Below are 22,140 nucleotides of genomic sequence, written 5' to 3'. Positions count from 1 at the left end.
TTGGATAATTATATGATATAAACTGAACTAAGTGAATAATTTGCTAGAAAAATCTATGTGTTTAGAAAGCATGAACAAGAGATGTGAGGAAGTCCAAAGATGAGAATGAAACGTGGTTAATGAGAAAGATCATGTTGTTATGTAGGTGGATTTTTGTTTTATAAAATTAATAAATATTATTATTAAAAAAAAAATACATGGGACTGGCAGAGGTGACGGGCAGAATCCGAGACCAGGAGAAAGAGACAGTGGAAGAAGAGTCGAAGAAATTCAAAGACTATCTTAACAAATATTATAAAATTAATGAAGGCTAGAATGACATGGGCTGAAAAATAATATGGTGCTCAGAGATGTTGATTAAGAAAAGGAATGGAATTGATCAAAAAACTTTGGGAAATAAGGGAATGGATTTACTGATTGGATAATGAAAATAGAATACAGAACGGGGAGGTATGAGGAAGTCGGGGGAAATAGTTTGAGAAAATAAGGTTTGAAATTATACTTGTTGTTTTTTGTCTATGTATGTTTTTGTTTTTGTTGTTTGTATTTACATGCTGTTATTGGAAATTTAAATAAATATCATTTAAATAACAACAACAACAACAACAACAACAACAACAACAACAACAACAACTATATTAATTAATGCTATATGCACCATTCCTGAGGAGGCAGAGTGAGACACAAATGTATTAAATAAAAATAAAGTACAACAAAATGTGCTTTTCCCCCATGACAGTTTATTGGCTATAATACAGAAAACTACAGCGATGAGCAAAGACAGAAAGCATACAGGTACATACACAGGTCTTTTACAGAAAACAGTACTGGTGCTTGAACTTTCCAATCCCTTATTGCCTTTAAAATTGCACACATTCAACATTATATTACACCAGCCTTCCTCCCAGAAGTTTGGAACTACGGCTCCCATCAGCCATCAGTGGGAGTTGTAGTTCAAAGCACCTGGTGGGCAACAGGCTGGTGAAGCCTGTATTAGGCACACTGACTCAGGCCCAACAGAGAACACACAGAGAGGAAAAGCAGAGCTGTGCACACACAGTCTGCTAAACAAAGCTGTCATCTCACTAACCAGATGTCTGTTGGAGAAAGGAAGGATGGGAGACTGAATCCAGGCTCTCCAGCTCCACCTTTCAACAGCTGATTTTGAGATTCTATCTTTGATTACTGGGCAGCCCCAGCTGTGGTGCATGTGATTCCCTATCCAGCTGCTACCTGGACCAGGGAAACTGTCTACTACATCACAATGCCCTAAAAAGCTACTTTTATGAGGTAGTGGCATATATTCCTCCTCTACAGAGCCGATTCAGATATTGTGACTTGGAGGATTTGGTTTTCATAAGCTATTAATTGTTGTGTTGGTTTATTTTAATGCACCAGACTTAATCTGGGTTGTACCTGTTTGGCAGCCATTGGTTTCCCCACACCTTATCAGCAAAAGCACCCTCCTTTCTATTACACTCTGAGGATAAACACATTACAGTAACTTGGAAACAGAAACAGGCAATACTACATTGTTCTGCTATGGATAAAACTCTGGAGACGCATTTCTCAACCCCCCAGCCCACTCCCACCACAACATAATGTTCCAGAATCTCTCTGGGACTCTAGAAACTCAGTTTCAGTGGATGAATGTCCACTGTTCACTTTCTGTAGTTCTGTTCAGGGGAATCAATTACATGTTCTACCCATGTGTGAATTGGGGAGTAGGGCTGCACCGACAAGCTCTGCCCTCAACATGGCGTCCTCACACCTCGCACAGATATCTGTATGGGTACAGCTGTATACATGAAGATTCCCTCATTGCAGCTATCCAGGCTCTATGTGTGGATGCCCGGGGGTGGAGTAAACCAGAGGACATGATCCTGGGGGCAAGATGAGCCATTTTGATCCTAATTCTCTGCTAACAGGGAAGCAGTGGGTCTCACTGCTCATGTGCAGGGATTGGGCCACATTGTTATCAACCTTAGCACATGGATGGCATGATGTCCTCATTGGCGGAGGAGGTCTCTGCGTGTGCATAGTGAGGTTCATTGTATTCCGAACCTTTCAGACATGTGACTAGGGAATGAAGGATCTATCAATTTTTAATTCTCTCAGTTTCACATTTTTACAATCTTGAGTTCAGTTCTCCACATTTCTGCAGCAATTTGTGAATGTCTTAATCATCCCCAAAATTTCACAGAATTTTATGGTGAATTTCTCTCTCCCCCCCCCCCACGCTTTTGTATGCAGTTTTGACCAACATTCACATTTTTGCAAGCAGTTCCTTCTAATAATACATGTATGTAACTGTCACTAATATGTTCATTTCTATGCACAGTTTTTTTCCCTAATATATGCATTTTTGTACATTGGTTGGAGAACTGCATTGCAAAATTCAGATAAGTGGGAATTTTGAAGGACGGCTGGGTTTCAGTTCTCATATTACTTTGGAAAATCCGAATTTGATAGATTCAGCCATAAATAAGAGCTGAATTAAAATTCTCCCCCATACCTTACATGTGACAGACTGTTCTGTTTCTGTTTCATGCCGGTGAGCCCCCACTATGATGCGACTTACTCTGTCAGAGGCAGAATGGCCAAATTCTGTGTTTTCTTGGAATCCAGTAGCTTCCCTTCTTACTGCTGCATAATGTGCACAGTGTCCCTGAGTATCTATAGCCCAACCCTTGTTGCTTTAGCCAGCTCAACCCACACCACCAAGAACCTAGATATGTAAGCTTCCCCTTCCTGCTATTTGAGAAATGGCGGATGGAATCATGGACGTTAAACCTGACCATATTCTTAGTGAAGTCTTACTTAGCCTTAGCTCTGCTTGACCTTTGGTAGCCAGTGGGGTGCCTTCCCCTTTGACGTCTGTTCTGGTTGCTTCTGAAAGCAGACACCGCAACTCTTAAGCTTTCGGATCCACAAGCATCGACCTCCTTTGGACAGCAGTCACCTCCTGGTTTTGCAACATTTTGGGAAGAGCATGGGGCATTGGCTACAGCTGGAAAGGAAACACATGGAATGGTTATTGCCAAAACTTATTTGGGGCACCAAACATGGATTCTGATCTGCAAAGAACAGGAGAAAAGAACAAGGAAGACTACTTACATACGCTGACTGAGTTTGCACAATCTTTGGACATCCTGTGTGGGCAAGGATAAAAGAATATAGTACGTTCTCTTCCGACTACAGTCACATAACCCCCACATTCCATCTTCAGGTGTTTATTACCTAGATCAAGTTTGGGGGACCGAACACAATTTAAAGTGTTGGTGCTGACCTTTAAAGCCCTAAACAGCCTCGGTCCAGTATACCTGAAGGAGTGTCTCCACCCCCATCGTTCAACCCAGACATTGAGGTCCAGCTCCGAGGGCCTTCTGGCGGTTCCCTTCCTGTGAGAAGTGAGGTTACAGGAAACCAGGCAGAGGGCTTTCTCAGTAGTGGCCTGCCCTGTGGAATACCCTCCCATCAAATGTCAAAGAAATTCAACTATCTGACATTTAGGAGACATCTGAAGGCAGCCCTGTTTAGGGACGTTTTTAATGTTTGAAGCTTTATTGTGTTTTTAATAGCCTGTTGGAAGCCGCCCAGAGTGGCTGTGGAGGCCCGGCCAGGTGGGCGGGATATAAGTAATAAATTATTATTATTATTATTATTATTATTATTATTATTATTATTAGTCCAAAGGGTACATTCCCCTTCTGGAGGTGGGGTGTATACCAGAGGTGGGTTGTGCCAGATGGAAAAGAGGACAGAGCAATTCAGTAAAGTAAGTTACATTCCAGCCATGCAGAAGTCAGAGGTTTCTGTGCACACACACAAACACACACTCCCCTCCATCCAGGTTTGGAAGAGGCATTATCATGCTTCAAGGACATGACCCAGCACTCAGAGAGGGTGGGAACTCTGGGGAGAGTCCTGAGAACCAGTTTGAGGGCCCTCATTTTATGAACTCCATTTGCAGCCAGAATTCTCTGGATGCAACCAAAACTCTGTACTCCAAATGACACCCATTTACTGCTTTGAGATCCCTAAGTGCAAATTAACCTTTAGTTAAAGGTAAAGGGACCCCTGACCGTTAGGTCTAGTCGTGGCCGACTCTGGGGTTGTGGTGCTCATCTCGCTTTATTGGACGAGGGAGCCAGCGTACAGCTTCCGGGTAAACCAGAGCAGCGCACGGAAATGCTGTTTACCTTCCCGCTGGAGCGGTACCTATTTATCTATTTGCACTTTGACGTGGTTTTGAACTGCTAGGTTGGCAGGAGCAGGGACTGAGCAACAGGAGCTCACTCCGTCGTGGGGATTCAAACCACCGACCTACTGATCGGCAAGCCCTAGGCTTTGTAGTTTAGACCACAGCGCCACCCGCGTTAACGCTTAGTTAACTTGCTGTTAACATAACTTTTCATCGTGATTCCACTGCCATTGCTCTCCCAACAGTTTGCAGGCTCACCTCTCCTCTTCCCCTTCCAGCAGGCTTTTGTAGGCTGCAATCTCAATATCTAGGGCAAGCTTTGTGTTCAGTAGCTCCTGGTAGTCACACACCAGGCATGCCAGTTCGTCCTTGCCATTCCGAAGGGCCTCCACCAACTCAGCATATTTCTCCTGAGCATCTTTCAGGGCACAGTCGCCACCGTCCGTCCCATCACAGATGGCCTTCTGCAGCTCATCGTTCTGCAGCGATTACAGAAGTTGGTCAGGTTAGCCTCCATTTCCTTGTGCCGGATAACCAGATCACAAAACCCTTCTCATACAGATTTGAGGTGGTTGTGCAGTGGTTTAATTTCTCCATCAGAAATTTGGACTGGTCCCTGCTTAGGTAGGTGGAGAAATTTGATTCATTTCTCATTTTGAATTTTATTGTTATTCATGTTTTTATACTGTATTTTATGCTGCGTTTACAATTAAGTGTTTTAAATTTGTTGTTAGCCGCCCTGAGCCCGGCATTTGAACCAGGAAGGGCGGGGTATAAATAAAAATTTATTATTATTATTATTATTATTATTATTATTATTATTATTATTATTAGGCAAAACTACCCAATGGGCAATTTCTGAAACAATATGCAGGCTGAAACGCAGCCAAAAAATGTGCGCAAAAATGTGTATATTCAGGGAAGGTGTAGATAAAAGAGCACACCTTAGTGAAAATAACAGAGAGAAGTGCATTAAATTAGTCAAAACTGCATGCAACGACGTGTCTATAAGGAGAAATGCAAACTAAGAACCAATAAATTTACGGCTGTTTGCTCAAAGAGAAAAGATTCCAGTTGTTGGAAGTGGTCTTGTTGTGATCTCTGCTTGGTCTAATTCCCAGTCTGCCTATATTCACCAAGCTACTCACAGCTGCTACCCTCAACCTCTCATGCCTTTGTCTTCCCAGCATCCTTGTCCAAAAATTCAGATTGTACAATATAAACAATTAAGAAATAATAAACTACTTTATACAAAACTGTATTGCATGTGTGATCTTATGTGGATTCATTGTTGTTGTTGCAGAATTTGGATTTTTGAAATCTGGTTGCCTGACCTGTCCACCACCAAACTTACCTCCTTTTGCACACTCTGAATTTCACACTGAAGCTTCTCGATCCTCCTTGTAAGTTCTGAAATCTGCTGCTTGTATTTCTTCAGGTCTCCCTTGAAGCAGCATCTCTTGCTTTGAGCCTCTTCGTACTAAGGGCATAAACAAGGGTATGATGGCTATTTAGCAAGGGCAGCTATAATGAGAGAGATCAGATGCAAAGAGCATAGGAGCAGGTCAGGCAGAGTGAGACAGCTGCCTCATGCAGCAGATTCTGGGAGGGTGGCAGTGATAGCCCCCCGCCCTTCCTTCTGAGTCCCTGCCGCACCCCAGCCACACTCATCCACTTGAACTGGTGTCCTGGCAGTTTATATAGCTTTATACGGCTACAAGTCAATGGACAAAATAAAGAACCCCAGTCTTACAATGCTGCAAATTGAGAAGATATCAAAAGCAGCCAGAGAAATATTTGTGAAGAAAGATGAGGGCAACCTGAAATATTTCAGCAAATGAGTACCCCCTGTCATGATTGCATAGTACTTGTGTCATTAAGCCTTTTTTTTTTCTTTAATAGACCACTTTTTGAATTTGTGACATTTTGTTTCAGCTTCAACGCCCACCTTGTTTCAGCACCTACCTTGTTTTGGTAGAAGGCATCTGCCTCAGCTTTGCTCCTCTGGACAATTTCTTTGTACTCTTCCCTGAGGATGGCAATAATGCTGTCCATGTCTAAACATCTGCTGTTGTCCATTTTCACAACCACATCCAAATCTCCGGTGTGATGGTCCAGTTGAGCTTCCTCCTAAGGATATTGACCCAAATGCATCATCATTTGTCCTTAACCCCTTATCTCAAATACTTCTTCTCTCTGCCAACTTTGCTAGAGTTGTAATAAGGCAACTCTGTAAAGCAGGTACAAATGCTAACAGCTGGTTCACATGGGCAAACACATTGCTTGAGCTATCATTACTTCCTTGCTCAGCTGTTTGTGGTGACTCTTAGCTGAACATTCCACCTAAACATTAGGAAGAACTTCCTGACAGTAAGAGCTGTTCGACAGTGGAATTTGCTGCCGAGGAGTGTGGTGGAGTCTCCTTCTTTGGAGGTCTTTAAGCAGAGGCTTGACAACCATATGTCAGGAGTGCTCTGATGGTGTTTCCTGCTTGGCAGGGGGTTGGACTCGATGGCCCTTGTGGTCTCTTCCAACTCTATGATTCTATGATTCTATGATTCTATGAACATGTGAATTGGCATCAGTGCAAAGCATTGCATCTGAGTCTGAGTTTGGGTTAATTAATCTGTAGTTACTCATTCACACATGTGTGGATGAACTTTAAAATGGAAAGTGTAATGCTGGTGATCAACAAAAGAGGTTTAAAGACTAACAACTGGGAAACACTGGCCTGCTAGCGCTCCAATTGGAGAACACCCTTTACCAAAGGTGTCATGGGCTTTGAAGACACTCGAACTCAGGACGCAAGGGAGAAATGTGCTAAGAGGAAGGCACGCTTGCCAAATCCACACCGTGATCAACTCCCACCCGGAAACCAATGTCCCCACTGTGAAAAAATGTGTGGATCCAGAACTGGCCTCCACAGTCACTTACGGACTCATTGTTAAAATTGTGGTTATGGAAGACAATCTTACTCGGCTACGAGGGATCGTCAAAGAAGAAGGAGAAGAATGTCGTAAGTCACTGGGAGACTTTTTTTTTTTGCATAGCATGAGACTTAACAATTTTAATATCTCATAATAACACTGCTCAGAAATCTTCATTGTAACCTGAAAGTAGGCCTAATTCACTTGCAAATCCAGGCTAGTTAGACTAAGATGCCCACTACATGTCAACCAACCACTGGAATTTACAGAGCTGGCCCTATCATTAGGCAGAATGAGGCAGCAACCTCAGGCAAATAATTTTGGGTGTCATTATGGCAATAAGTTATTAGTGATCTAAATGATGATGACTCACTGCCAGTGAGGGAGGGAGGTACTTAAGGGTTTTATTTTATTTTTTGCCTTAAGTTTAACGATGACTAGACTTGGATACTCTTCACCTTTACTTGTGAGGGTGGGACCACTGTTTGCAGCTCTGCTCCATTCAGACCAGCTTTAAGAATTTGCTAATCAGATTCAGGAAGCTTTTCCCTCCATGTCCATTACTTCTTCTGTACTTACCAGGATTCGAATGGCACCTTGAGATGTATAGGCTAAGTGGAGATAATATGGAGTGTCTCTGCAAGGAATGTCTCCTTACCTACCTTCAGATATATGCATCTCAGGAACTCGATCTCTTGGGAGAGGAGACTGACTTGTATCTCCAGCTCTGCATTGTTCAAAGCGACACAGTCTCTATCCTGCAAGGATGACATTTCCCTGTTATTTATATTCTACTGTTTAGATGTGGTTTCAAAGGAAGGGGGGGGACGTCTAGAGTTTGCTTACATGAACAGATTTATGAGACATTTTATAGATGCCAAATCCATTTCATAGAATCATAGGACTGTAGAGTTGGAAAGGACCACAAGAATCATCTAGTCCAACCCTCTGCAATGCAGGAAACTTATGTTCAACATGAGGCTTGAATCCACAGCCTTGAGACTGAGTCTCATGCTCTACTGACTGAGCTATTTCTATTAACAATCTAACATAGGTCTTTGGTCTAATTTCACAACTCCTTTTTATTTACTTGATGCATTTATGTCTGACCTATTTCTCCAAGGAGCTCAAGAACTGTAGCCAACACTGTTTTACTCAGAGTAAGGTAAAGGTAAAGGTACCCCTGCCCGTATGGGCCAGTCTTGCCAGACTCTAGGGTTGTGCGCTCATCTCACTCTATGGTCCTGGAGCCAGCGCTGTCCGCAGGCACTTCCGGGTCACGTGGCCAGCGTGACAAGCTGCATCTGGCAAGCCAGCGCAGCACACGGAACGCCGTTTACCTTCCCGCTGGTAAGCGGTCCCTATTTATCTACTTGCACCCGGGGGTGCTTTCGAACTGCTAGGTTGGCAGGCGCTGGGACCAAGCGACGGGAGCGCACCCCGCCGCGGGGATTTGAACCGCCGACCTTTCGATCGGCAAGTCCTAGGCGCTGAGGCTTTTACCCACAGTGCCACCCGCGTCCCCTTTAAAAGATAAATAGGTACCGCTCCGGTGGGAAGGTAAACGGCGTTTCTGTGCGCTGCTCTGGTTTGCCAGAAGCAACTTAGTCATTCCGGCCACGTGACCTGGAAGGTTTTAAGTTAGTTGTGTCCATTAATTTCAATGAGTCTATTCTCAGTATGGCTAACATGGAAAGCGTGACAGCACAGAAATGCATGGACAGAGTCTTTGAGGCCCAGTGCTGCCACATTATTACTGTCCAAATGGGTTACAATGTAATAAAAGACAGAATTAAAGCAGAATGTTTGCATTCTAAAAAGTTATGGGATTTTGCCAAGCGATTTCAGGGTATGCATTGATCGGAAATGAAACAGTTTGACTACCCTAAAACCCTTGCAGGTACATAGAGTATTTTGCAACACAATCACAGATGACTGTCCCAATAGTATCATGACTACAAATAATCATGAATGCATAATAAAAAGGATGCCTGATAGGACCCCAATAATCCATAAACCATGGTCTCCATCCCTCCCAGCCTACTGAGCTGGGAGGAAGCAAGATCGAGGGGTGCCAGATGGTGGTGGTGATGATGATAACAAAGAAAACTGAGTTATTAAAAAAAATGAAATGGGGAGGTTTCTCATTTTTAAAACATAGATATTTCTGAAATGAGGAGAAAGCCTCATTATTTTTAATTGAAATGTTTCAGCAGGCTATACCTATTTTATTGCGTTTTTAATATTTTATTGGAAGGCGCCCAGAGTGGCTGGGGAAAACCAGCCAGATGGGCAGGGTATAAATAAATAAATTATTATTATTATTATTATTATTATTATTATTATTATTATACCAATGGCTTCTTCCTCTTACCTTCTTCAGTTCTGCAAATTTGTTCTCTGCAGCACAGCGTTGGTTCACTTTCTCCTCATACCTGTAAGGTAGGAATTAAAATGAAACTACAAAGGGGTGGTGATCAGTTCAGTATTTCACTCACTACTAAGAACAGAAGAACATATTATGAGCCCAGCTGAATTAGGGCAAAGGCCCAGCGAGTCCAGAATCCAGTTCCCACAGCAGCCAACCAGATGTCTCTGGACTCCCACAAGTAGGAGATGAACACAATAGCATTCCCTCACTGCTGCTACCCAGCAACCACGGCTCAGAGTCATATGCCACGCTGACAATCTGGTGTTCCCACTGCTGCATCTGCCACTGCACTGAGCTCGCCACTGCCTGGCCCCTTCCTATTGGTAACTGGCAGTGATGTGGCGTTAAGAAGCCAGGTGACCAATGCCCACCACACCAGCCACTACTGGGTACTAACTGCAGAGGATTTCCCCATTTATCAGGGATAAGTGGATTTCCTGGTCTGGATGGTGTTTCCATTGCAATCCAATGACATCTGAAAGCACCACATTATTTACCGCTGTGGTGGGCAATATTGGGCTAGAAGTATTGGACTAACTCTTTATAAGAACACTCTGAATGTGGCATATTTCCTCCTTCAGATAGGCTGTGCTTCAAGGATGTCTATGACTCAATTCACCTGTTTGTTCAATCTCACAGTGGACACTTAATAAAAAGTGACTGTGCGTCGCAATTCATTCATTGGAGTTTGCAAAGTGGAACATGCTATCTATGTCAGGGGTAGGCAACTTAAGGCCCATGGGCCACAAGCAGCCCATGGGGATCGTTTAACTGGCCCACGAGCTGCCCCCAAACCGAGCCACCCGCTCGCTGCGCTAAACCGGCGCAGCGACTCACTTCCTCCGGGCCAAAAATTGCGTCTGTGCAGACACAGACATCGGAAACAATGTCTGTGCAGACGCAGACACAGGAAATCACAGTCGCATGCAAGATCCAGCCTATGGAGGGATCTCCCCTGGAGTGAACCAGCCCAGGCGAGGTAAAGCTTGCCGACCCCTGGTCAACCTGAATGATCCTGGATTCAATCCTTGCCATCTTCTGTTAAGGGAATCTAGGGGAACTGGGAAAGACCTGTGCTGGACGTCTTTGAGATACTGAGATTGACAGACCAAGGATCTGACTTAGGTAAAGGTAAAGGGACCCCTGACCATTAGGTCCAGTCGTGGTCGACTCTGGGGTTACGGCGCTCATCTTGCTTTATTGGCTGAGGGAGCCGGAGTACAGCTTCCAGGTCATGTGGCCAGCATGACTAAGCTGCTTCTGGCAAACCAGAAATGCTGTTTACCTTCCCGCCGGAGCGGTACCTATTTATCTACTTGCACTTTGATGTGCTTTCGAACTGCTAGGTTGACAGGAGCAGAGACCGAGCAATGGGAGCTCACCCCGTCATGGGGATTCGAACCGCCGACCTTCTGATCGACAAGTCCTAGGCTCAGTGGTTTAACCCACAGTGCCACCTGCACCCCAGTATGATCTGACTTAATATATAGCAAATTCAGATGCTCCCCTAGAGAGTCTTAATTCATTCCAAAAACCAGAGAGAAACAGAAGTGTGCAGGGGAGAAGCACAATTCTGTTAAGTCTCCATTTATGAAGGACAAAAGCCAATTTAGGGAGAAAAGACAGAAAACCCTTTACATTCTTAGAGTCATCATTTCCTTTCTTTGCACAATTCCAGAACAGCTGATTCCATGAACCTGTCAACTCACCTGCACTTGCAGTCCTCAGCCTCCTCTTTTGAACACTCACAATCAGTCTCCAGTTTTCCTTTCTCACACAGCAAATGATCCAGCTGCTTCTTCAGGTTGCAAATGAACTGCTCGAAAAGAGATTTCAGACATTTTGTGGGTGGTTTGGCTTGTTTCTGTAGGAAGGACCATTTGGTTGAAAGCAGCTGGTTCTTCTGTTCCAAGCACTGCACCTGAAATCCAACATAAAGCAAATGAATAGATATGAAGAAGATTTTGAGATTTCCCCCAACAATGCTTACTGCTCATACTGTTTCACAGGGTACATCTATATTACAACATGGCTGCAAATTTAGTGGTTTAGTGAAGGTGCAAAATGGATTGGTGCAACTAGCTAAGAAAAGAAAGGCCTTTGTGAGAATATTGGAAGCAAAGTGATCAAAACAAGGATTAATCTATATATTAGAAAAGGTTTGCTTAGTGCATAGAAAAGATTAAGGCCAACTGTTTTCCAAGTCTTAAAATCAACCTTGCAAATAAGTCCATGCAAGTTACTAGCTCATAACAAATGTACTCAGCTAATTACCATTTTTTCGCTCTATAAGACGCACCGGACCACAAGACGCACCTAGTTTTTGGAGGAGGAAAATAAGAAAAAAATATTCTGAATCTCAGAAGCCAGAACAGCAAGAGGGATCGCTACACAGTGAAAGCGGCAATCCCTCTTGCTGTTCTGGCTTCTGGGATAGCTGCGCAGCCTGCATTCGCTCCATAAGACGCACACACATTTCCCCTTACTTTTTAGGAGGGAAAAATTGAGTCCTATAGAGCAAAAAATACGGTAATCACTTTTTGTTCAGCTTTGGTAAAACTTTCACATGGAAATAATTGCTACTCGATTCAGATGATAGATCTTTTACTAGTATGCTTTAAGGAGTGGCAGGAAGAAGAGGTCTATCGATGATCCATCCCACCTATAGATGCTACAGCAGAAGGCTAGAAGAAATCCTGCAACTCATGGACTCCAGCAGTACATCTTAGTGGTCACCATATTGATAGCAGATGGCAGCCATCAGTGTTGAAAGGGTGATGGTGCTGCATGCTGGGGTGGGGCCTAAGATTTGTTCCAGGAAAAAGGGGTATGGCACCAGTTTCACCATTCTACAAGGACAAGGAGTCGTAACCCAACAGCTGCACCTATTGCAGACACCAGGACCAGGCTAAACATTACTTGAATGCTTCCCAGCAGCACTGGCTACGGCAACAGTCTGGTGGTGCAACGAAAGCCTCCCATTCTGATCTCACCTTATCGATGAAATCGGCAAATTGGCTGTTAAGGTTCTTCATCTGCTCCATCTCTTGTTGTCTCACTTTCTGGATCTCAGGGCAGATGTCCACATGGAAAGGCTCCAGCAGATGCGGGTCAACCTGTACGCCATGGATGCTGTATCTTCTATGCACACTTTGACCATCGGCTCCACAGGTGCCACTCTTGTAGTCTCCGCACAAGAATGTTGTTCTTCCACTAATCCTAGACATACTTCTGCTTCTGTAGCTGCCAGGATGAAACCGGGAGGCTGAGTTACTTGTGGAGAGTTTGGTGAAGGGGCTTCTAGCACGTTGTCTGCCTACTAAGAGCTGACGGCTCATGTTGCCTTATTGTTGTGGACACGACTGCAGAGGACGACGTAGAGATGGAGACCCAGCAGCTACAATGGAAGACCTTGGAGCTGGCCTCTCTTTTATGTGTTGGAGGAACTGGGCTTGGTTGCATGGGTAACACTGGGACTCATGTGGTTGGTATGCCCGCCAGCAAAACACAGTGCTAGGCACAGAAGAGAACTCAAAAATAAATTACAAAACAAAACAAAAAAAAATGCACGGCTTGCAAGAATGTCATGAGAGGATATTGTTTAATTAATCTGCCTCCTAACTCTAATTACAGTTTAGTGAAAAATGTTATCCCAAAAGGGATCTTCATGGTCTGACATCAATATCTCTGGCTCTTTTTACTTTATTATGGGAGAGAACACCTTTGTATACAATACTGTTATATCAAAAGTGCTGTATTCAAAAGAATACAGGGACAAAAATAGGGCAAAGCATAGTTCCGTGTCAAAATAATAATTATCTTAGGTGTCAAGAATCAGATATAGTTGTGGATTGTTTCTAATTTTGACCTGGGAAATACTCTTGCTTCTCCTCAGATCGTATAAATCTTTCGCCTTTTACTAATTTTGACCTGGGCAGAAGTCACTGGCCCAACCAATACGAATAATGAAGATAGCCATGGGATCATCTGCAGTTTGGTGGAAGAACAGTATCACGTGTTGTGGATCTATAAGGCTACTGCTTTAATTCCTGGTATCTTTCATTTAAAAAATCTCTGCTTGCACAGCTGAAAAAGACCATTTGAGGCCTTGGAGAACCACTGGGGTACATGAGACACATGGTTCTGGGGTACATGGACCCAAAATAGTGGCTTATAATCCCCCCCACACACATATCCCACAATTTCCAGCATCTTTAACACACTACAATTACCAGCATTCTATGGGGTAAGACTTGTGCTTTCAATGCGTTTCAGTATGCGTGTTGTGGATGTGACCATGGCATATATATGTTCATGCGTGTTTTCTGTTTGTTTATCACTGGTTATTAGTGTGTGTGTTAGATTAATTATGGCTGCAGCCCTACACACCCTGATTCGAGAGTAAGCTATGCTGAACACACTGAGACATACTTTGGAATCATCATACATAGAAGGTGTCAGGAACCATTGGCATTCCAGAGATTTCAGAACTGCCACTCCCATAGGAGTCAATTGCTAGGGGTCAAAGAGTCTTCACCCCCCCTAAAATATTTGAGGGGGCCACCCCCAAAAGTTGATGGGCATTGTCATTCGAATGGTGTGATTGATTATGTGAGGCAGGGCTTTCCTGCCCCCTCCAATATTTCATTCAGGTTGGCACCCCTGGCCACTCCCATCATCCCTGGGAATTGGCTGTGCTTGCTAGGAATGATGGGAACTGTATTTCAGAGGCGGATTTAGGGGAGTGCGATCGGTTTGGTCACATTGGGGGCAGAGTCTCAGGGACACCGCAACTATGATGAGAGACAAGGGCGCCCAATTTTGGCATTGCACAGGGTACCACTGAATTTTGAGACCCCAAGGTCCGCCATTGGATAATTCAGGAACTTCATGGGGAGAGATGGGGAGGAATGATTCCCTGCCCTCTTAATGTATAGAATTTGCTGCACACTGCTTACCATCACAAACATTTTTCTATAGAGAGAAACTGAAGAAGATGTATTGCGCAACCCAATGTGCATGATTACTCAGAAGTGTGTCAAATGTTATTGGATCCATCTGTCAGGTAAATAATGACTCGAGTTAATTTGACTTTTTATAATTGGCTATTGTTACCTGCTGTTTTATTATGCCCTTTGATCTTATATGCTGTATTGATCTACTGTCAATTATGCCAGTTACGTTTTTATGCTACTTCTTAGAACTATAATAAAGCATGGAGTGAGACATCTAAGCTCATGGTAATTACCAACAAACTCGGATGATGAATTCTTTATGTTAATTATACTTCATTGTGAAGGGAAAGTCGTAACATTCTATACGCTAATTATAATTCTTTCATCAGTACCAGATCAACTGCTGAGCAATGTGTGGCTGGCCTGAAATTGTGTGTGAGAGACGCAAAAGTCTAGTTCAGGGCTGACCAGTAAGGTGCCCTCCATATTTTGTTGGACTCCAGCTCCCATCAGCCACTGCTAGCATGGCTCATGATCAGGTATGATGAGGGTTCTGGTCCAACACTTTCTGTACGGCACCATACCCTGGATCTAGTCAATTTCACGGCCAGCCACACACCTTTCCCTTCATCATATAGATGGATTCTTGTCCTGTCATATGAATGTGCAAAGGCAGAAGCAGCCCAATGCCCCCTATTCCCCTTCCAGAGCTACAATCCCCTATGAAGAACTAACAACTCTAAGCACACTTAATAACCTATAGCTCCCAAGACTCTCACAGGGAAGCCATGACTGCTTAAGAGCTTTAAATGTATTGTGTGAATGTGGCCCATGAAAGCTTATGCCATATTGCATGGCAAGTTCCCACCTCCCCACGGAAATAAAGACACAGGACACCAGTATTTTAGGTTAATGGGCAAAATTAGGCCACAACTTTATTGATTACAGGAATTGAGCGGTATTGGCTTAAGCATTGGTCCTATCGACTAACCGGCAAAGGTTAACCACCAGTAGGGGAGTCCTGCTGATGTACATCAACTAGGGGCTCCCCCAGGGTCACCGCTCGGGGGCATGCCTTAGGCCCACACCTCCATAGGCTTCGGACAGGGCAACACCCCCCGGAATCCTTTACCGGACTACCCTTCAATATGGGGGCAGGTGATGGCACTGCCTCCCCCCCACTCATCTGCATAACAATACCTGTACCAATGCCTAACCGCCAATGCCGAGGAAGTTGTGATGATTTGCTACGAGGTAGGCGAAAAACCAAATGGCTGGTTCCAATTTGCCAAGTGGAAAAAATTCCTACCAGGCCTCTTGACAGTGACCAACCGAAGTCCATAGCAATGTCAAAGAGCCAAACCTAAAGGGTGGGAGGGTGGGAAACAGGAGCAGCTGGGGCGCTGGAGCGGAGAAAGAGGAAAATCCTCAGGCGCTGGCCACGCCTCCCGGGCCAGCCGATTGGCTGGCAAGGGAGATGACGCGCCCAAGGATTCCCTGCTCTCGCGGGGGCTGCAAGACAGCCCCCACACACGTGGGGGGAGGGCATGAAGCCCGCAACCCCACCTCCTCTCCAGCTCGGAAGTGGTTTAACGTTTTATGGTCATCTGATGGTCAGTAAGGTTCCACAAGAGTTTTGGTTATTTAGCTGCATTGGACTAATAGAGCAATCCACTCTCCTAATCTGGAGCTGGGAATGAACAGAGCTAGGCTGGTCAAAGAGCTATGCTGAATCCTAAACTGGTCCAACTATCAGCAATGGTGGTTATAACAAACCAGGATAGGGAAAGTGAGCTACAATTTCCAGATGTGGCTTAACAGAGTTCTCGGGAAACTCTGCAAATTGTAACTTTGTGAGCGGAATCTAGGGGTCTCATCCTTAATAATAATAATAATAATAAATTTTATTTATATCCCGCCCTCCCCAGCCGAAGCCGGGCTCAGGGCGGCTAACAACAATCAACAATCAAACCATCAGATATTCACACATTCTAAAAATATTACATTATAAAAATCAATTAAAATCAAATTAATGGCAACTAATTAAGCAAGATTCTAAGCAGGTTGCCAGAGGAGGGAGTCAGGCTGCGCCCTGACCAAAGGCCTGGTGGAACAACTCTGTCTTGCAGGCCCTGCGGAAGGATGTCAGGTCCCGCAGGGCCCTAGTCTCTTGTGACAGAGCGTTCCACCAGATTGGAGCCGCAGCCGAGAAGGCCCTGGCTCTAGTTGAGGCCAGCCTAACCTCTCTGAGGCCTGGGACCTTGAGGATGTTATTATTTGCAGACCGTAGGTTTCTCTGTGGGGCATACCAGGAGAGGCGGTCCCGTAGGTACGAGACCCTTAACAAACTACAGCTCCCATGACTGCTCAAAGTGGTATCACAGTGCTTTAAATTTGTGAATGTGTCCTGTGAGGGGCAAAGCTGAGATACTTTTTGGCAGGACTGTCTATAGGACAAAATAGCAAGAGGGTGGGTTGGTCACAGGAGTTGCCAGAAGAGTCGGTGGAACAAAAGGTCTGTTTGGTCCATGCAGTGCTTTTCCTGATGGGCCTTCTCTTTGTGTGCGGTGCTCCAAAATGGTGCTTGTGAGTAACAGTAGGGGTATTGAACTGTTGGCTGTAGGAATGCCTGGAGACTGACAGTGGTGGCTGTGCCACCGGGGCTGATGGAAAGGGGGCACTCTGGTTGGGTATGTGGTCACAGAGGTGTATGTCCCTCTTGTTGTGAATTCATTGCCTGCCTTGGGCGGGGGGACATTGTCACCAGCACTACTTCCGATTGGTGGGCACACTGGCTAGTGGGATTTCTCCCCAGCACTCAAAAATGTTCTAGCTGTACATATTTTTACATACTACAATTGTACAGGTATTCACATTTCCTCTCTAGTCTCCAAGTCATTACCCCCACCCTCAGTTTTGCTGCTGCTTTGACACGAGTTCCCACTTGGCAGCTGCTTCTTTCTCCTTCCTGGTTTAGCCACATCATTAATCCCAAGCCATATTATCCCACATAATATAACCTGCCAGGAGCACCAGAGCCCAAATGCGCATCCACCCTGCTTCTCATCGCAGGTTATACTTGTGGTGCGGAAGGCGTCTCCTTCCTGCACTCCATAACCACACGGATCATGTATGTGCTTATGCTGTATATATGAATTGGCCTTTAGACCCAGTGGGAGTTGCTGAAGACTTCATTCATTTTGGTGGCGTCTCCAGAGTTTGGTGTGAGAATGCAGCTTTGCACCATTACCTTGCTGTGAAGAGATTCTGCATGCAACAGCAAAATGACATTACCTTTAGGGCATTGTGGTCACTGTGCCATCCTTTGCTTTGTTCATTTGTTGACATTTGGACCAGTGGCAAAGCACATGTGTTTCCAGTTCCAGAGATCATGGCCATCAACTAAAAGAACCCACACTCAATCAGGACTAGCATTTCCAAATGTCCAGGAAGTGTAACAGACAGTGCCGGATTTAGGTATAAGCTAAACAAGCTATAGCTTAGGGCCCCACTCTCTTGGGGGCCCCCCAAAAAATTAAGGGAAAAAAATTGGATGTACATTTCTAAAATATAAGATTAAAAACACCACCTACATACAGCAACAATGTTTTGTGGGTGCTGTGGTCTAAAGCACTTAGCCTTGGGCTTGCCAATCGGAAGGTCAGCGGTTCAAATCCCCATGATGGGGTGAGCTACCGTTATTTGGTCCCAGCTCCTGCCAACCTAGCAGTTCGAAAGCACGTCAAATTGCAAGTAGATAAATAGGTACCGCTCTGGCGGGAAGGTAAATGGCATTTCTGTGCGCTGCTCTGGTTTCATCAGAAGTGGCTTAGTCATGCTGGCCACATGACCCGGAAAAACTGTCTGAGGACAAACGTCAGCTCCCTTGGCCAGTAAAGCGAGATGAACGCCACAACCCCAGAGTCATTCGCGACTGGACTTAACTGTCAGGGGTTCTTTATATTTACCTTTTAGGCACCTATGATGTAAGTAATGGGCCCCGCCTGCTAGCCTGCTCCCTAAAATATCACTGGTTTGCTTATTTCTATATATAGGGTGCCTACATTCTGCGTGGACTGGTTGCATAGCAACATGTGCAAATAGCTTTAGATAATCCAGAGGGATTCCAGAGAGCGTCCCGGGATTGGGAGAGGCAGCCCATCTTCTGGGGAAGAGAATCAGCGTAGCACCAGTGGAGAAGGGGGGCAGATGGGGGAAGCGGCGAGGCGGTCCCATGACTCCTTGCCGGGGACCAGCGGGGAGAGTAGGGGTCCTCCGCTGCCTACGCCCTCCTTGCGCAGAAGGCTTTCGCGCAGAGAGAGTAGGAGGAGACTAGGTGTCAAAGAGCTTCTTTGCTGGAAGAAGTTTAAGAAACGCCCACTGACAGATTCTGCCAGCGATTGAGACAGCCACGGGTGAGTGGCTGTCCGGACAGAAAAGGTTCACTCAGGCAACCCAGCCAGGGGTTACGCACGAGCAACCCCTAGAACCATTACACCTGAGGTACCACTGTATTCAGTAGGAAAAACCTGAGTGCCTGGAATATCATAAACCAGCTGTTAGGGCAGAGATGGGAAACTTCACTGCCAGATTAAACCCTAGGGGTGGAGGCCCTTAGGCAGTCAAAATCTTGGGGAGCCCCTTGGGAATTATCTCCTAATAAGTTTTTGATTTTACCAACCAACAATTTCAATAAGCAAATTTGATTACACAATATTATATTGATCCGCAATTGCAGGGCCCCTAAAGGCATGGGGCCCATAGGCTGGTGCCTACACTGCCTATTTGGTAATCTGGCACTGGGAAATCTAGGGCCTTCCGGATGTTGTGTATAGGGGCTGATGGAAGTTGGAGGTGAAAACCATTTGGGGGCTACAGGGTCCCCATCCCTGGGTTGGGAGAAGAGAGTAGCTGGCCCCTTCGTAATGGAGGCAAACTGACACACAGAGACACATGCTTTTAAAAGAGAGGATTATATTTAACTCGGACAACTCTACAGTATATTCTTAAGTCCACATTACTCTAACTTGCATATATTATGGTGCAATAAATTCTATTCCAATCCCCCCTTCCCCCAATTCCATTTTTTTCCCTGCTTAGCCAGTGGGAAACTTGCATTCATTTAAACAAAGCCACGATTTCATTTTGTCTTGGGGAATTAAACAACATGTAAGTCATCAGAGGACAGAAGAGCTTGGCATGTATACAATCTCTGCCAGACCAGAATGAGATGCATTGCGGTTTATATCTCTTCCTTAATTTGTTTAATCTGCTTAAGCAGATCTAAGATACAGATGCCGGGCATGTTAATGTGATTGTGGAAATGCATCTGTATGTATCCTGAAAATGTCTGCATGATCCTTTCCTTCACATATTTGAAAGCCAGAAATCACCTAAACCAGCCCATGTGTGGCTGGCTGGTCATCTGAGCCCAGCTCATAATGAAGTCTACCTGTGTGTGTGTCTTTCCCCAGCATGCTATATTGCGGTGCCTGCATCCACACCAGCTGAATATGTGAAAAGGAGCTTTGTCTATTATAGGGAGGAAGCAGGCATCAAAGATGCAGAAGTGGCTAAATCAGCCTCCTGCCACATTTATATATCTTCATTTCTACATGTGACCCCACTGTGACTACAGCTTTGGGAATCTCCCTATTTTTTTTAATAGCAATTATTTTTACAATGTTTTCAACTACAACTGCTTTTAATTAATTTAAATTGTTTTTAGACTCTTTCAATTTGTTTTATAATGTTGTTTTTGCTTTTACGTTTTAAATCTGCCACTCTGGGCTCCTTGGGGTGGACAGTCAGGATATAAATTCAATTATTATTAATCATCATCATAGTCATAGCATTCAATTCACCACAGGCCCAAGCTTAAAAGTGTGGTTAATCTCAACTAGTTAGTGAAAACAAGCTGCTTTCATAAACTATGGCTTGACATTAACTTGTTTCAAACAAACTGTAGCTAAGATCACACACATTTTGTTGGGTTTGGATGGTACTATTAATGCACAGTTAATTACAAGAGAAGTAAAGGCTAGGCTAGACTTGTTTTCATCATGGTTTATCATAACACAGCCATTATCTCCTGTGATTAATTTTATGGCAAAAACCCAATTCATTTCTGCTTTAATCTGCACACGTACTGTTGAAAGACAAAACATCCCTAGAAATCACGTGGGTTATATGTAGATTTTCTTTTGAAGTTTCATTGCCAATCCTGCAAACAACAGCACACTAAAATTCCCTAAGTGCATCCAATGTTTGCTTCCATTTCAGTCTACTTCTTCACACCGTGGACTGTGTTGTGGACTGCACAAGAAGTGTTCATCACAGCTGCAAGAGAATGATATATTCAGTGAATAAGTTTTACAGCATGTCACAGACACCAGAGGTTGTTAATGTAGTGAACAAAATCTTACAGACTACAGAAAAAAGCAAGAATCCTTGGGGTCCTTACCCAGACTCACAGGTGCTCCAGAACATATTCTTTTAGAGACGGGCCGGGTGGTGGGGAAGAAAAAGAATACAGGTTGGTTATTATTTATTAAACTGAAAAGAAGAGTGTTTATTAGGAGATGGGTGCTTTTTTTTGGCATCTGTGAAAAATGTTATCATCAAAATGCCAACCCCTGCCCCACATAATCCAATCTGAATTTATGCTTTCCAGGGGAAATCCCATCGTTTTTAAAGGAGAATCTGTTGCCAATGACCCATTTGCAATGTTTCAATGACTTGTTTATTATTACTACAGTCATACCTCTTGTTACGTTCGGTTCAGGTTATGTCTTTTCAGGTTGCGTCCCGTGGCAACCCGGAAGTACCGGAAAGGGTTACTTCCGGGTTTCGCTGCTCGCGCATGCGCAGACGCGCAAAATGACATCACGCACATGCGCGGAAGCGGCAAATCGCAACTCGTGCGTGCGCAGATGAGCAGACGCAGGTTGCATTCCTTTCAGGTTGTGAACAGGGCTCCGGAACGGATCCCATTCACAACCATAGGTACCACTGTATTTGGTAAATTTGTACAGTACCCTTTATCTGTAGATCCCAGTGCTGCTCATAGCTGTAGCTATTTGCTACTAAGTAAATTATTAATGGGACACGGGTGGTGCTGTGGGTAAAACCTCAGCACCTAGGACTTGCCGATCGCATGGTCGGCAGTTCGAATCCCCGTGGCGGGGTGCGCTCCCGTCGTTCGGTCCCAGCGCCTGCCAACCTAGCAGTTCGAAAGCACCCCCGGGTGCAAGTAGATAAATAGGGACCGCTTACCAGCGGGAAGGTAAACAGCATTCCGTGTGCTGTGCTGGCTCACCAGATGCAGCTTGTCATGCTGGCCACGTGACCCGGAAGTGTCTGCGGACAGCGCTGGCTCCCGGCCTCTAGAGTGAGACGAGCGCACAACCCTAGAGTCTGGCAAGACTGGCCCGTGCGGGCAGGGGTACCTTTACCTTTACCTTTAAATTATTAATAAGAGAACTTGGTATTTATATACTTAGTATTCAGTGCAATTTCACGATGCGATTTTCCCCCAAGAAAGCACTATTTTAGGACCGTGGTCTTGTGCAGTGCCCCCAAATGGATGTTTTTGGGTGCCATGCCTGGAAAAAGTGCTTGGGG

General features: G+C 44.7%; 1 protein-coding gene across 1 annotated transcript; it reads right to left on the bottom strand.

The window, feature by feature from the left end:
- Window positions 1-3,034: 3,034 nt before the first annotated feature.
- On the bottom strand, window positions 3,035-12,900 carry LOC309336371 (keratin, type II cytoskeletal 73-like; the record flags this gene model as incomplete). Its single annotated transcript, XM_081851990.1, has 8 exons — window positions 3,035-3,077; window positions 4,463-4,683; window positions 5,559-5,684; window positions 6,170-6,334; window positions 7,794-7,889; window positions 9,506-9,566; window positions 11,272-11,483; window positions 12,556-12,900. The coding sequence occupies 8 exons, from the start codon at window positions 12,898-12,900 to the stop codon at window positions 3,035-3,037; spliced, it is 1,269 nt and encodes a 422-aa protein (XP_081708116.1).
- Between the last annotated feature and the right edge of the window lie 9,240 nt (window positions 12,901-22,140).

Source organism: Podarcis erhardii (assembly GCF_964252035.2).
Source record: "Podarcis erhardii genome assembly, chromosome: 2".
In the NCBI taxonomy this organism is placed as follows: domain Eukaryota; kingdom Metazoa; phylum Chordata; class Lepidosauria; order Squamata; family Lacertidae; genus Podarcis; species Podarcis erhardii.
The sequence above is the reverse complement of the archived record's forward strand: the minus strand, read 5'-3'. Positions and strand labels throughout refer to the sequence as shown.